Genomic DNA, 14,206 nt, shown 5'->3' on the forward strand with positions numbered 1-14,206 from the left:
TGTCTGCATTACCAGTGGTATTACGTACATTTATAACTTTGAGAAGAATCAAGTAGCAGAGGTTTTTTTTTTTACTTTCAGGTTGTGACCTGTGCAGATCCTGATTGCTAATGCTGTTCAAAATGATCTAGGAAATGCATTAAAATTTGTATTGGTATTGGATAATGTCACACTAAAAAACGGTTAGTTAAAACTAACAACAATGTGCTTAATAATAGCTAGCATTTGTCTTAACTGTGTTTTTGTTCTAAGAACTGCTGTTTGGGGATTGAAAAGCAGGCGCTCATGATGCAATGTTATGAAAAGCAGCTGGACCACGGGAAGTCCTACAGTCTGTTAGCTTGCTGGTAGGAGCACAAATTGATGGAGAGGACGTGATAGCGCGTGCCCTATTAGTTGGAGCAGTCTTGACTGCAATCAAGCACTACTGTGGCTATAGGGAATAGTGAACATCCTAGAAGGCAGAAAACAAATATCAAATAGGTGCAGTCATCGGCAACTGCTGACTTACATTGGAAGATGACCACTGTAATAGACAGTGGTCACTGAAAAGGTGTTATGCACAATAAACTCAAATGCAGGTAGTAAGTTGATGTATCTGCGTCATGTAAAACAGCTTCAGATCAGTCGTCTCCCCTCACATCTTCCAATTCTCTATTTTGCATAGAAACCAAAGCAGCCATTTTAAATGACTGCTGGCTCGGCTGTGTATTGATGTACTGGAGACTAAGAAGTACTGCACAATATAGTCTGCTTTACCCAGCTCCCTAACATTCCTCTGTTCTTGACAAACAGAACCTTTACACCTTGCATCAGTCCCTCTTTTGAAGCACATTAACCAAATTACTGTTAAGACCTACTGTACAGGGACCTGATAACAGACATTTTTTTTTATACAACCAGCATTTTTCTGCAGTGTTTCAGATTAAAAGGGGTTAAAGGCTAAATGGAACTGTGTAGCCTAGAGCTTAACCACTTTTTCCATTCTTCATGGGAAATTTCCAGTGCTATTTTTAAGAACACTTATGCTGAACAATCGGTGGTGTCCATCACTTAGGCAAATTTGAACAAATAATATGAAACCTGAGATGTGTTCTGCTGCACAACGCTAAAGTGAAGGTCGCCCTGTGGGATGCAGTGTTGACTGACTTTTAAAATTAAGGGTTGGGTTTGCACAAATTCTTTAGCGTATAGTTTTCCTCATTGCAGTTCATAATATGGTTATTTTTTATATTGGATTTCACACAGTAGGATTGGGTGAATAAACTTCTCTTATTAAGAAGAACACTAGCAAACCAGGCTATTGTTTCATTAAAAACAAACTGTGCTTTTCCAGACCTCTTAAGTAGATGTGGTCCAAGGCAGTTTTATGTTGTGTCTGACATTCAGACATTCAGAGATATCCATTCTGACATCCCGACTCATACAGCTCTGGTCAAATGGTGCTGGCATTTTGTATTCTTTTAGTTTTTTTTAATTGAGATATTACCCCATTTATTGCCGCAATTTGAAAATGCCCATTCTGACTGTCACCCACCACTGTAACCCACATGATTCCCCTGGAGAACTGAAACAGCCTATTATCTCCTGTCACCAGACAAACCTACACAGTAGATGTTGCCATGGTACTGACCCTGGACTTACTAATATAGGGTTCCTGTAGACCTGTAAAAGGGGGATGTTACATGTGTGGGTCGTCACTGAATAATACTGAGGCAGACACAGAGCAGTGGGTGTTGCCACGCTGCACAGGAGCAGAGATTTAATTGTAACACAGGTGTTGCCACTAGGGTACCAGCAATGGTAGCCCTAGTGTCAGATTTTTTTTTTTTTTTTTAAGTAAATTTAGCCGTTACCAATTATTTTTATTATTTTCTCCCAATTTGGAATCGCCAATTATTTTATTATGCTCAGCTCACCGCTACCACCCCTGCGCTGAATCGGGAGGGCGAAGATGAACACACGCTGTCCTCCGAAGCATGTGCCGTCAGCCGACCGCTTTTTTTCACACTGCGGACTCACCATGCAGCCACCCAAGAGCTACTGCATCGGAGGACAACGCAGCTCTCGGGCAGCTTACAGGCAAGCCTGCAGGCGCCCCGCCAGACTACAGGGGTCGCTGGTGCGTGGTGAGCCGAGGACACCCTGGCTGACCTAACCCTCCCTCCCCCTGGGCAGCGCTTGGCCAATTGAGCTCCGCCCCCTGGGAGCTCCCGTCCTCGGTCGGCAAGTGAATAGCCTGGACTCGAACTCGTGACGTCCAGATTATAGCGCGCATCCTGCACTCCTCGTGGAGCGCCTTTACTGGATGCGCCACTCGGGAGCCCCTAGTGTCAGATTTAATAAAGAAAACAAAACAAAACAAACTGTAATTGAGTAGCTTATGGGAATAACCGCTAGAGGGCAACAAGTGAGAAAGAAAAAGTGAGAACATCTTGGGTTGACAAGCACAGGAGTCCATGTTAAGTGAAGCTGTAAATAAAGTTTGCTTGAGCATTAAAACCTGGGTTATCGTTATTCCCATGGTATCACAAAAACAAAGTTTGCCCCACAAGGCAAGCACTAGTCCCACCAAAAGGAACGTCACACTCCAGGAACCTACTACACTATGCAAACCCTTGTTATACTGTTTGGGATCTACTGTACTTCTGGGTCCAGGCATCCTCATGGTGACCCGAGCCTCTTCAAACAGCCTTTTCCAGCGGTCTTGGCTGGGCAATGTCTTCACAGGACCGCTTAGGCAAAACAACTCCAATTAAATTCATGCATTTTTCTTTAACAATTTTAAAGAGCTTTCAGTGTCGTCACCTTGGGGTGCATTTTTATTCTTACAAATAAAAATGTGTTGCAGCTCACTGCCATCCACTGTTTGAGCTCCCAGGTGTAAACAGCCTTTAAAAAATCATTGGAATATTCCTGCCTATCTTTTTTATGAGGGTGCATGAAATGAATATTGTTGAGATAAATATTAGTTGGAAAATCTCATATTATTGAATTGCAGCAGTCTGTCGGCTTGACTGATATGAAGCAATTCTGCAACTGCTGACAATAAAACACTATAAACCACAAAGCAGTATGTTGCAAGTGATGTTGCAAATAATAAAGTGTCAATTGGAAAAAAGTATGGTATTGCACTTTATCTTAATTTGATAGCAATTGACAAAAAAATTGGTATATATAAACATGCTGAAGTATTTCCCTTTAAAAACAATAAAGCACGTTTGCAACGTGTTAAAGCAAATAGGGATGCATGACTAGTTTGAACAACACATTTGTGACTCCATTTGTGACACCAGAGCACCAGCACTGACCTATTCACTTCCTCTTAACCACTTCCTGTATTTTGATCTTAGTAAGCAAACTGTAGTCTTGGAATCAGAAAAGCAAAGTGCATTGAAACTTTACTGAAGACTAGTTTCTTATGCATAAAAAAGAGGAAGAGACACTTGCTGATTGACAGTCTGCATGCAGTTAATTGAAATATTCTTATACCCTTCTGTAGCCCCTTTCTGGTGAGTGTTATCATTCAACAAGAAACTGATGCTGCTGCAGGGTCCCACAACCATGTTGGAATTATCACTAAAACATAATTCCTTTGGTGTCTGTACACTGAACCAAAAATGTTTGTTATTCTGATCATAATATTTGACAGTAAACACCGATATAGATATTTTGAGTTTTTGTTTAATAACAGCCTCCTTCAATGTGTACTAAACTATGTGTAAAATCGGTGCAGTGCTATGATGCCACAGTAAGCAATGGAAATAAAAGGCTTGGATACTCAAGATCTTTTCCCTCATAACTTTCCACAGAAGTCCTTGTCAGTGGGCTCAGGGTAATCACCACCTCCCCCTTGCCTTCACACTCCTGTTCTCAACCTGTGAGGATTAGGGAGCTGCTGCTTGTCCCATTTTGCCAGGCAGTGCAATACCTCATGCCACCTCCTGACATACCTGACCAGGGCTTTGATGTTTTCAACCTCAGTGATGGGAAGTAGTGTCAGTGCAGTCAGGGCAGAAGTGAACCACAGCTTGAGTTTCCCTAGTGAGTCGTCACCATTGATAATCCTCAAGGATCTGTTGCCTTACTTCTGCTGCTCCTCCGCTGTCCTTCGTCAAGGAAACAGTGCAGCTAATCTCTGTTGTAAATTCCAGCAATGACCAGCAAGGGTGGTCTATACTGAAGGAAAGCTTTTGCCTCTTGTTCTTTTCTTGGGGCCCCCCAAGGATTGTCAACAAAATTCTGCTCCGGTGAATGATGGAGGATAAATTATCTTTATATTTTGCATTCATATACAATCTCTATAAATGCAGTGTATTTTGCAAATGATTTATATTATGATACTGTATTAAAGTGGCCCCTTTCATATTTGTAAGGAATATACAGATAATTTCATATGAAACATTATATTCTATGTGAAAGTGCAGGTATGTGTTAGTACTCATTGTATCTTCGAAGGGTGCTTTTGATTAAATCAGAAAATAAATAGAAGTTGTGTTTAAAAAAAAAAAAGTATTTGCTGGATAATTAAGCAAAGCTGACACATTTATAAGGGTAACATAAACAAAGTCAAATTAATTTAAAGCACAGTATCTATTTCTAAAATGCTTTTTCAAGCATTAAAAACAGCTTTAAAAGGCCACGTAGGCATGTATGTGGTGCAAGACAATACAATCAGGGCCTGTGGAAAGACATCAAAAGACATACAGCACAGCCCAATATTAAAGGGAAGCACAACCATAGATCACAGGCTGGAGATGAGAGGCACAGATCGATTCTTTAACAGCAAAGGGTGGTAAAAAATTGAACGGGACTAAAGTGACTTTGCCGGTTCCACTGTGACCTTTGGACAGGACAACTAGCCTGTTTTAGATATGCTGCAGTGAACTACAAACAACAACAATCGAAGATCCTTCTCCTTCACTTCAGGACTGCCACTTAACGCAGAGTGTGCAAGAGCCTTTGCACTGCTGCAGGAGTTGATTTAATATACCTTGGAAGAGAAGGGGTGGGGGCTGCCAATTGAAAGAAAACATTTTGCAGAATTATGAGGTCAAGATGTCACGAAGGCTACATATAAGGAGGAGCTTTACTGTATTGTAGTCAGACTCTGATACATACAGTAGTGGAACCAATTCATAAAATTGTTCATGAGTTATTTAAAGTATATCAACTTTGTATGATATCTGCAACTGGTCAGAAAAGTTCTGGGTGATGTTGCTGAAATACTGTATTGAGTTATCTTCCCATTTCATAATTTTGGTGGAGAATATATAGTATGTTCCTCCCAAATATTCGTTTCCCCATAAATGAATATTGGTTCCCCTTTTGAATATATGCACCCCCTTATTTTTTTGTAACAAAGTAATCTTTCTTTGCATATACATCTATATCCATGCTCTTTGAACTAATACCTTAATTTTAAGACCAGTTTCCCTAACCCTAACCCTAAACCCTCAATACCCTCTGACAGGTCCATTCTCTCCTGCAATAATACAGGGTAACAACCTGGAATCATTACTCGCATTTATTAGCATTATACATGCATAATCTACATAAAAACAGGACAAATAACAAACATGCATGTAGGGGGAAACAAATGTCTGCCGGTGAAAAAAAAAAATTGTTCCCCTGGGGGTACAAATATGTGAGGGAAACAATATTCATTTACACCAGTAATACTATCCTCATGACTACCAGTAGTTAGGGTTCTCAGTGAGGGTTTATCGACATTATTATTATTGAGTCATTTAGCAGACGCTTTTATCCAAAGCGACTTACATAGACTAGGGGGTGGGCTATACATCACAACTGCTGCTGCAGAGTCACTTACAATAGGACCTTGGTTTTAAGTCTCATCAGAAGCACAGAGTACAAGGAGGTTAAGTGACCTGCTCAGGATCACACACATTTATCTAAAGTATAAACATTACTCTGTCAGCATTTCTTTTCTAAAAGTTTGCTGTGAATGTTTCCTTTTATTCACTACAGCCTTTTTGTTTTTTCACCCACAACTTCAAACACTGAGTCTTACATGCAAACAATAAAATACGTAGAAAGCCAAAAAAATGCCCGCTAGCCAAAGAATTTTGGTTTGATTTAGAGGGTTACGCATAAATTAGCAACCCAGGAAAAACAAATACCTCGTATTGCCAATGCATCTAACAGGTGCCTCTTCTGCAAAGAATGCAGTGTGATTCCAGGGACTCTATCATAAAAGGAACACCTCACGTTGAGTCATGTGCTGTGTGTACTGCTGTATTCACTACTTGAGAAATGTTCCTTATTCTTTCTTGCTCTTGAGGTCATTCAGTGTCCTTTGTGTTCCTTGTGTTGTTTCTAGTGTTGCTTTAAGAGGCACAGACAATGGGTGTTTTGTGGTCAGGGAACAAATGACCTTTAATTAATTACAGGGCTTTATACGTTTAATGACAAATGTTCCAACTATTTCAACAATTTATTAGTTTCTCTTAATATTTTTAAATGTAGCACTATTGACTGATTTACTGTTATTGATCATGTAACTAGAGGGCACATTGAATGCACGAGGAGAATGTATTAAATATGTGATGAAGCCTGTTGTCTCCAAGTACACTACACTGTGCACCCTGTAGCTATAGCTCTCACACAACAGTTTTCATATTTTTTTTTTAAGTTCTTGGGTTTTAACTGGATCAGTTTGAAGTAAGAAGAGACTGGCTGCTGTTGCTATGGACCCTTATGTTTGGATTGCTTATCCAAAAGTACCATGACGTGTTCTTGCAGGATGACAGGATTTAAAATCCCAATTAAAAACTGAATGTCAGAGAGATTTCAGTTGTAATAATATAATATACCTTATAGATTTTTAGATTGCACTGTACCAAACAGAGATTAAAACCAATCTGCTCACATCTGTTTCCTTAGGGGGGAAAAAATAATGTAATCAGATAAGCTGACTTATTACAAAGAAATGTCTTTCAGTTAAACCATTTAGAGGAGATTTGAATTCCTTCAATGCTTTGGGACAGCATCTTTAGAATTGGGTTGCTCTTTTGGGGAAAATGAGTTGGCAATGGTCTGAACATGACTAATAGAAACCTGCAGGAAACTAAGTAAAACGGTGGTTCTGGCAGGAACTCACTTTAACTTTAGATCAAATCAGGTAAACATCAAGCATATTTTCAGTGCTTTTAATACCAGATTAAAATGTCAGTTGAATTGCGAGTATCTTATTTGTCCTGCGATAAACAATACATCCAATGATCAGCAAAGGAAAGGATTTATATCTTACCTCAATCCATTTCATCCCTGCTGTGCGCCAGAGTTCGCCTCCTCCTCCCCAGCTTCCACCTGCTTTCTGGCTTCGTCTAACGGGGAGGGCAGCTATCCTGCCCCCCTGCCCATGGTTTCCCTACGGTCCGCATCTACATTTATCTGCAAGCTCATTTATGGGCAGGGGTACTTCAAATGGCGAGGCCAAAGGTCAAAGAATGTAGTGAGAAAATATGCATAATGTAGTCTAGTCTAAGTTTTAATAGATTATTATTATTATTTATTTCTTAGCAGACGCCATTATCCAGGGCGACTTACAATTGTTACAAGATATCACATTATTTTTACATACAATTACATTATTTTTTTACATACAATTACCCATTTATACAGTTGGGTTTTTACTGGAGCAATCTAGGTAAAGTACCTTGCTCAAGGGTACAGCAGCCGTGTCCCCCACCTGGGATTGAACCCACGACCCTCCGGTCAAGAGTCCAGAGCCCTAACCACTACTCCATACTGCTGTCCCTAAATAATCAAATGCATGAGTTTCCTGACTGAATCATGTATTATTCCCCTCAGCTTAAATAGAAACGCTAGCATTACCAACCCTGGTAACACAGACCTCAAGAAGTTAATTAAAAGCAATATCAGAAGAGTATAAATGGAGCATTTTGAAATGCATGCACACCAGTAAGATTAAGTTGCACAGCAGGTCAACTCTGGAGCCCACGCAGTCTCAGATTTCTACTGACAGATATTAAATAACCATTTCCCTGTTGGTTTTCAGTGCTGTTGTGTTTGTTTTTTTAATCAATTATTCTATCTCGGCTTCCTACACAATTTGTAATGCCCAATTCACTAATTGTTAAGTATCCCTAATTCCCGATTTTCTGGGAGCACAAAGGCCAATTCAGCGCTCCCTGTGGACCTCTAGCCAAACAACAGGATTCAAACCTGCACCCCAAGCAGTACTGCTTTTACTAGTGGAGCCACTGAGGACCCCACAATAATAATCATGAATGTTTTTTCTAATAGACATTTGTGATCCTTAAACCGATTTGAACTATAGATAGGTATAAGGGCAACATGTTCCAGAGCCATTTTTACCAATTGTATTGTATCTAATTGCTTCAAAAAAGAGCATGATTAAACATTAGCATACTGTATTTATTTAAGAGAACGATAATGTAACATGGTTAAGTTTGCTTTGCATTTTGTTTTATATTTATAATTTAAGATGTGTCGTTTTTCTATTGCACTTCGATTATTTTACATTGATGTGTTTTTTTAAAGCATGTGTGAATGTGTGTAAGGAAATTGCATTGTAATTGATTAATTAGTCCAATTGTTTGTAGCTGAATACTTTATAAAGCTGGGAGGACGTTTAGGATAACGAGCAGTTTGTGTGAGCATGGATGCCGGGCCAGGAAGTAGGAGTGCGGTAGGGGATTTTGAGCAAAGTGCTACTTTGTTTGTGAAATTTATGAACTGTAGCGTATACTGGCGGTGGTGTGTTTTTATTATTATTATTTATTTCTTAGCAGACGCCCTTATCCAGAGCGACTTACAATTGTTACAAGATATCACATTACACATTATTTCACATTATACAGATACTACATTATTTTACATACAATTACCCATTTATACAGTTGGGTTTTTACTGGAGCAATCTAGGTAAAGTACCTTGCTCAAGGGTACAACAGCAGTGTCCCCCATCTGGGGATTGAACCCACAACCCTCCGGTCAAGAGTCCAGTGCTCTAACCACTACTCCACACTGCTGGTGTGTATCCACATATAGCAATTGTAGCTCGTGAGTGAGTCCTCAACCACATCTCCAGTTCACCAATGCAACTAACTCTTGATTGTTTTATTCTGTTTAGGTGCCCTTTAGTGCTTTACAAACTGTGATGCTGATTTGTGAGCGATGGTGTCTAATTTGTGTAGCTGATAACTAATATGTCTCTGTTTTTACGAAGCCATGGAAAGAAGGATCTGTTTGATATATACTATTTTTGTAAATGCAAAAAGCATATTTTACCTTTATAAATAAAAACGTCGAACTCCATCTTTGCTTGCTCTCTGCTTTTCTTGTGGTTCGTACATTGCTCTTTCCCAATAAAACAACCTGTTCTGTTAAACTAGGGCAAAATTGGCAAACATTACATTTTAGTTGCTCTTTCTTTTATAGATCTGGCGTAGTCGGATTACTGCACGGTGTGGTGCTGGCTTATCTTAAGCGTAGTTGCCCTCGAGGTAGCTGTGCACGTTCCTATACTGGTTTGGGCTTCCGTTACCTCCCCCCATTACAATAGTATAGGTGTGACCCAGGACCTCGTCAGGCCGGGTGGTGGGAGAAGAGTAGGAAAGACACTTTACGACTGAAGGAAAGCGGTAAAGTCCCAACTTTAAGTGATAGGAGTAAACCCTTAAGGGAAAATGTGTTATGATAAACTGTAGGATCATTTTGCAAATTCTTTGTTTTAACACTCCAATAATAACAGTGTAGTGGACACTTCCAGGCTCCAAGTTGAGACTCCAAATCATAAAATTTCATCACATGACTTAACTTCTCATTTATTTAACAAAATCTACAGTGTATCCCAATACTACAACATTAAACCCACCAATATCCTTCATTATCATCCATCTAGGAACTCAGTGCATATCTAACAACAGTTTAACCAATGATGTTACCTCTTCATTTCAAAAGGCAGCGTGTCCTGTTCTGCCATACATTTGTTAGTGATGGAACACAGTATAAATGTGCATAGTTTATTGTAACATCTCATTTATCTGATATTGTTTTATCGCTGACCTTCTTAATATGCCCCCCCTCCCCCCCCCTGGCTGTTTGAAACACTGCAATCAGAAAACATCATTGAGATTTCACTCCAACTACCTGACATTTTCAAAAGCATCCTTCTCTGGGGAGCCTGGGTAAATATGCCATTTAAATATCTTTTATTTAGGCTAGCGATCATGGTCTGAATATACCACTGTGTCATTTCACGACCTGCGTTCTAACGCATACTGCATGTAGATGTCAAATCCATTTACATTCAGTATGCCGGGCCAGAACACATCATTACATTACAGTGCCTCAGGACATCACAGTGCGATTTTAAGTGTTGCGTTCTATTTTTTTTCTGACAGTTTTGTGGAATTTCGTTTTCACAATGCTGATGCCATACATCTCCCCTCTATTATTTCACTATAAGAGCCTACCTTAATTTTTTCCTCTCTTTGGAGACCAAATGCAGTCACAACAAAGGTCAAAACGAATAAAGGTCTTTTATCATTTTTTTTGTTGTTCACATGTGGCATTCCTCTGAATTGCTGCTGCTACTGATGATTTCTCTGTCCTCTTTACATAAAAATACCACTGGAGAGACCCAAGCTGAGTCATTAGCAGATCTCGGCATAATCAGCACTAGCAACTTATGAATTTGGAAGAAACTACTGATATGGCAGCACAGTGCTATGTTACTTTGGCTCTGCAATGGAGTGTGTTTGTGTGTATTGATTAATGCCCTTGTGGTACCAGGGGTCTCAACAGCCACAACAAAAGCTGTTCTGAAAATTATAAACTTCTGGCCAGGCAGTAAAAGGTTAATTACAACGAGTGTACCTACAGTTTAGCTGGTCCATTGACCATATATTTGTTACACTGTGTGATCCCGTGGTTAAAGAAACAGGCTTGTAACCAGGAGGTCCCCGGTTCAAATCCCACCTCAGCCACTGACTCATTGTGTGACCCTGAGCAAGTCACTTAACCTCCTTGTGCTCCGTCTTTCGGGTGAGACGTAGCTGTAAGTGACTCTGCAGCTGATGCATAGTTCACACACTCTAGTCTCTGTAAGTCGCCTTGGATAAAGGCGTCTGCTAAATAAACAAATAATAATAATACACAACATTTCAAAACCTCACACTTTTAAATCTGGCACCAGAATAAGTTAACGACCATACAGGTTGAGGAATACTGATTAAAATTGTTTAGCTTCATGGCTCAGACTCTTTGGAACTCTCCCAGCTTTGGTGCGTAGTGCTCCCACCGTCGCTCACGTTAAATCAACTCTCAAGACCCACCTGTTCTCTCTTGCTGTCCATGCTCTTTAAGCCTGATATCTGCTATTAGCTGCTGTGTTGTTGCTACTATTTCATGTATTATGCTACTATGATGTATTATGCATTTTTCACTATCTAATGTATTATGCTTTTTTTTATTTTTTTTACTGAATGTCATGTATTATGCATTTCTCTGTATTTAAAGTATTATGGATTTTCTTGTTACTGCATCTTGTAAAGCGCTTTGTGATGGTGGTCCACTATGAAAGGTGCTATATAAAATAAAGATTGATTGATTGATTGATTTTGAATGACCTTTGCTGCTGCAATGGTGTTTGCTACTCCTCCTATTTTTGTCATCTGCAAATTTAACAAGTTTGCTTACTATACCAGAATCTAAGTCATTAATGTAAATAATACAGTAGTTGTCTTACAAAATTGTGGCTGCTATAATGTTCTATAGTAGTGGCGATTATTTTCCATATTATACACAGTGTATTTTGATATGGGTTAAGTCCCGATTTATAATGTGTATTCTTCTGTAGAAAATGACTATATTATTGTATAGAAAACATATAACGCTGTAGTCAGGAGCCATAGTTAAGAGATCGTGCTGTTTGCGTTTCGCCTTATAAAGAGACTACTAGTGTTAGTGTAATGGCATTATGGGGCAAATGTTAGCCTATAACCTGTTCCGCAGTATAAAAGGCCAATATAAAGGGGGAGCAATGCAGTTCTATGGTTGACGTATTTCCAACATGCCATTATAGCCTTCTGGTATTTACATCATAACTCTTAAACCGGTAGAGGGCAGTGATAGATGTTTATATGCGAGGCTCAAAATAACTATCCGTGCCTCTGCTCTCTCTCTTCCTCTCGGGATCTTTTTCACCATCAAGCAGCTGCACAGTATCAATCTGAGAAGAGCACATCTTACAGCTTCCACAGGCTCGCAACAGACCCAATCCTACAAGACTTGGCTCCATCTAGCCACCCATGGACCGTTCTCACCGCCCAGCACCCTCTAATTGCACATTATTAGGACTTAAAATGAAATAGAACAAGCACGTTGCACGCATAAACCAACGTTATTGGATTCAGTCAGTTTTGAAACTTTTACCCTCTCCGTTTTTTTTGTTTTTTTTTCTTTTTAAACGATTATTTTCTTCATTTGTGACCCATGGATGTGGTTGCTGCCAGGATGCCAGGGAGCCAACCGATTCACCAGAAAAAGATCAAGGCTCGCAGGAAAAAGAGAAAGGAGTTGTTTTTGGGACAGATATGCTTCACTGGCTTTTTGCTGCTGGTTGTATCGTGTTTTTCATTCCTAGCTGAAAAATCAGGTGAGCTTGCATTTAAATTACTATACACTGTACTTCCTAAAACTGCGAGCGTTGTGTTTCTGTTTAGGTAACTTTTTATTATTATTATTATTATTATTATTATTATTATTATTATTATTATTATTATTATTATTATTATTATTATTATTTACTGTATTTGATTATTTTAAATCGGTATTTGGTTACTTTATTTCGAAATGTGTTGCTTTATTTTTTCTTGTCACCCCAGCCTCAGACTCTTAATTGTTTCTGCTATTCCCTGTTGATCAGATCAAAGAAAGAAAATCAATCCCACATGAGCTCAGCATTAACTTAAAGCAACGTTGTTAAAAATAGACATGCAAAAAATAGGTTTTTTTATTTTTTATTTTGCATTACAGCGAAACATTAGAATTTAGCGAGCCAAGGAATTTCCTTTTTCATAATTACTCCCAGCAAATGAGAATTTTTTTCAATGGGCTTGACCCCAGAGTTTTATTGAGCGCGTTTCGATGAAGCATTTACTTGGAAGCATTGCAGTACAGCTCAGCGCTGACAGAAGTCTTTCTGGTCCATACAGTGCTCTCTCAATGCAATGAAGTAACAGTAACTCCAAGCCAGTGTTTACTAGATGTGCTACAGCATTATTGATGAATTATAACTTTCAGTTCAATATAGCTGCAGTGTTTTACTGTTAATTTATGCACAATGTGTCCTATTGTATACAAAACACATTATTTTAGCTATCCCAGGTTGGTGTATTGCGCAATTAAGAAACTAGCAGTCAGTTTTAGGCGCATACATTTTAGACGTAAATAACCACAGGTTCTGTATTAAATTGTAATTTGTCTAACACCTGTAGTGTCATTTAGACTACAAACTGGGCAAAGTTGACAGTAGCCTAATACATGCAGTAGTGTATTATTTACACAGGTTCATACTTCCTGTTACCTCAGCCGGTTCATAATGCCATGATTTTGTTTACATCCAGTACATTTACAGTACAGGTTTTATGCATTAAAATACATCACTGTAGCACACCTATCTTCATCTAATTTATTTTTACAATCTGTATGTCATTGTACAATACAGGTTTAATGGGGACTGAACATAAATATTTATTTTTGATCAAATATAATGACATTTTACCGGTGGATATGTGATAAGTTAATATAATGCTAATCTACAGTGCCGTGGTTATATTAGCTGCTGTAATGTTATAGAAGTGCCGTGGTTATATTAGCTGCTGTAATGTTATAGAAGCGCCGTGGTTATATTAGCTGCTGTAATGTTATAGAAGCGCCGTGGTTATATTAGCAGCTGTAATGTTATAGAAGCGCCATGGTTATATTAGCAGCTGTAATGTTATAGAAGCGCCGTGGTTAGCTGCTGTAATGTTATAGAAGCGCCGTGGTTATATTAGCTGCTGTAATGTTATAGAAGCGCCGTGGTTATATTAGCTGCTGCTGTAATGTTATAGAAGCGCCGTGGTTATATTAGCAGCTGTAATGTTATAGAAGCGCCGTGGTTATATTAGCAGCTGTAATGTTATAGAAG

General features: G+C 39.0%; 1 protein-coding gene across 1 annotated transcript in view; it reads left to right on the forward strand.

Annotated features, from left to right (window-relative positions):
- The first annotated feature begins 12,198 nt into the window (after positions 1 to 12,198).
- The window catches only part of LOC117403024 (sodium/potassium/calcium exchanger 3-like), a 193,302-nt gene continuing 191,294 nt past the window's right edge, over positions 12,199 to 14,206 (forward strand). Inside the window, exon 1 of the mRNA XM_034004847.3 lies at positions 12,199 to 12,670. Coding sequence (XP_033860738.2) covers positions 12,508 to 12,670 — 163 coding nt within the window. The 5' untranslated portion in view covers positions 12,199 to 12,507. The remainder of the gene's footprint in view (positions 12,671 to 14,206) is intronic.

This window comes from Acipenser ruthenus, chromosome 5, assembly GCF_902713425.1.
Source record: "Acipenser ruthenus chromosome 5, fAciRut3.2 maternal haplotype, whole genome shotgun sequence".
Taxonomy (NCBI): Eukaryota; Metazoa; Chordata; class Actinopteri; order Acipenseriformes; family Acipenseridae; genus Acipenser; species Acipenser ruthenus.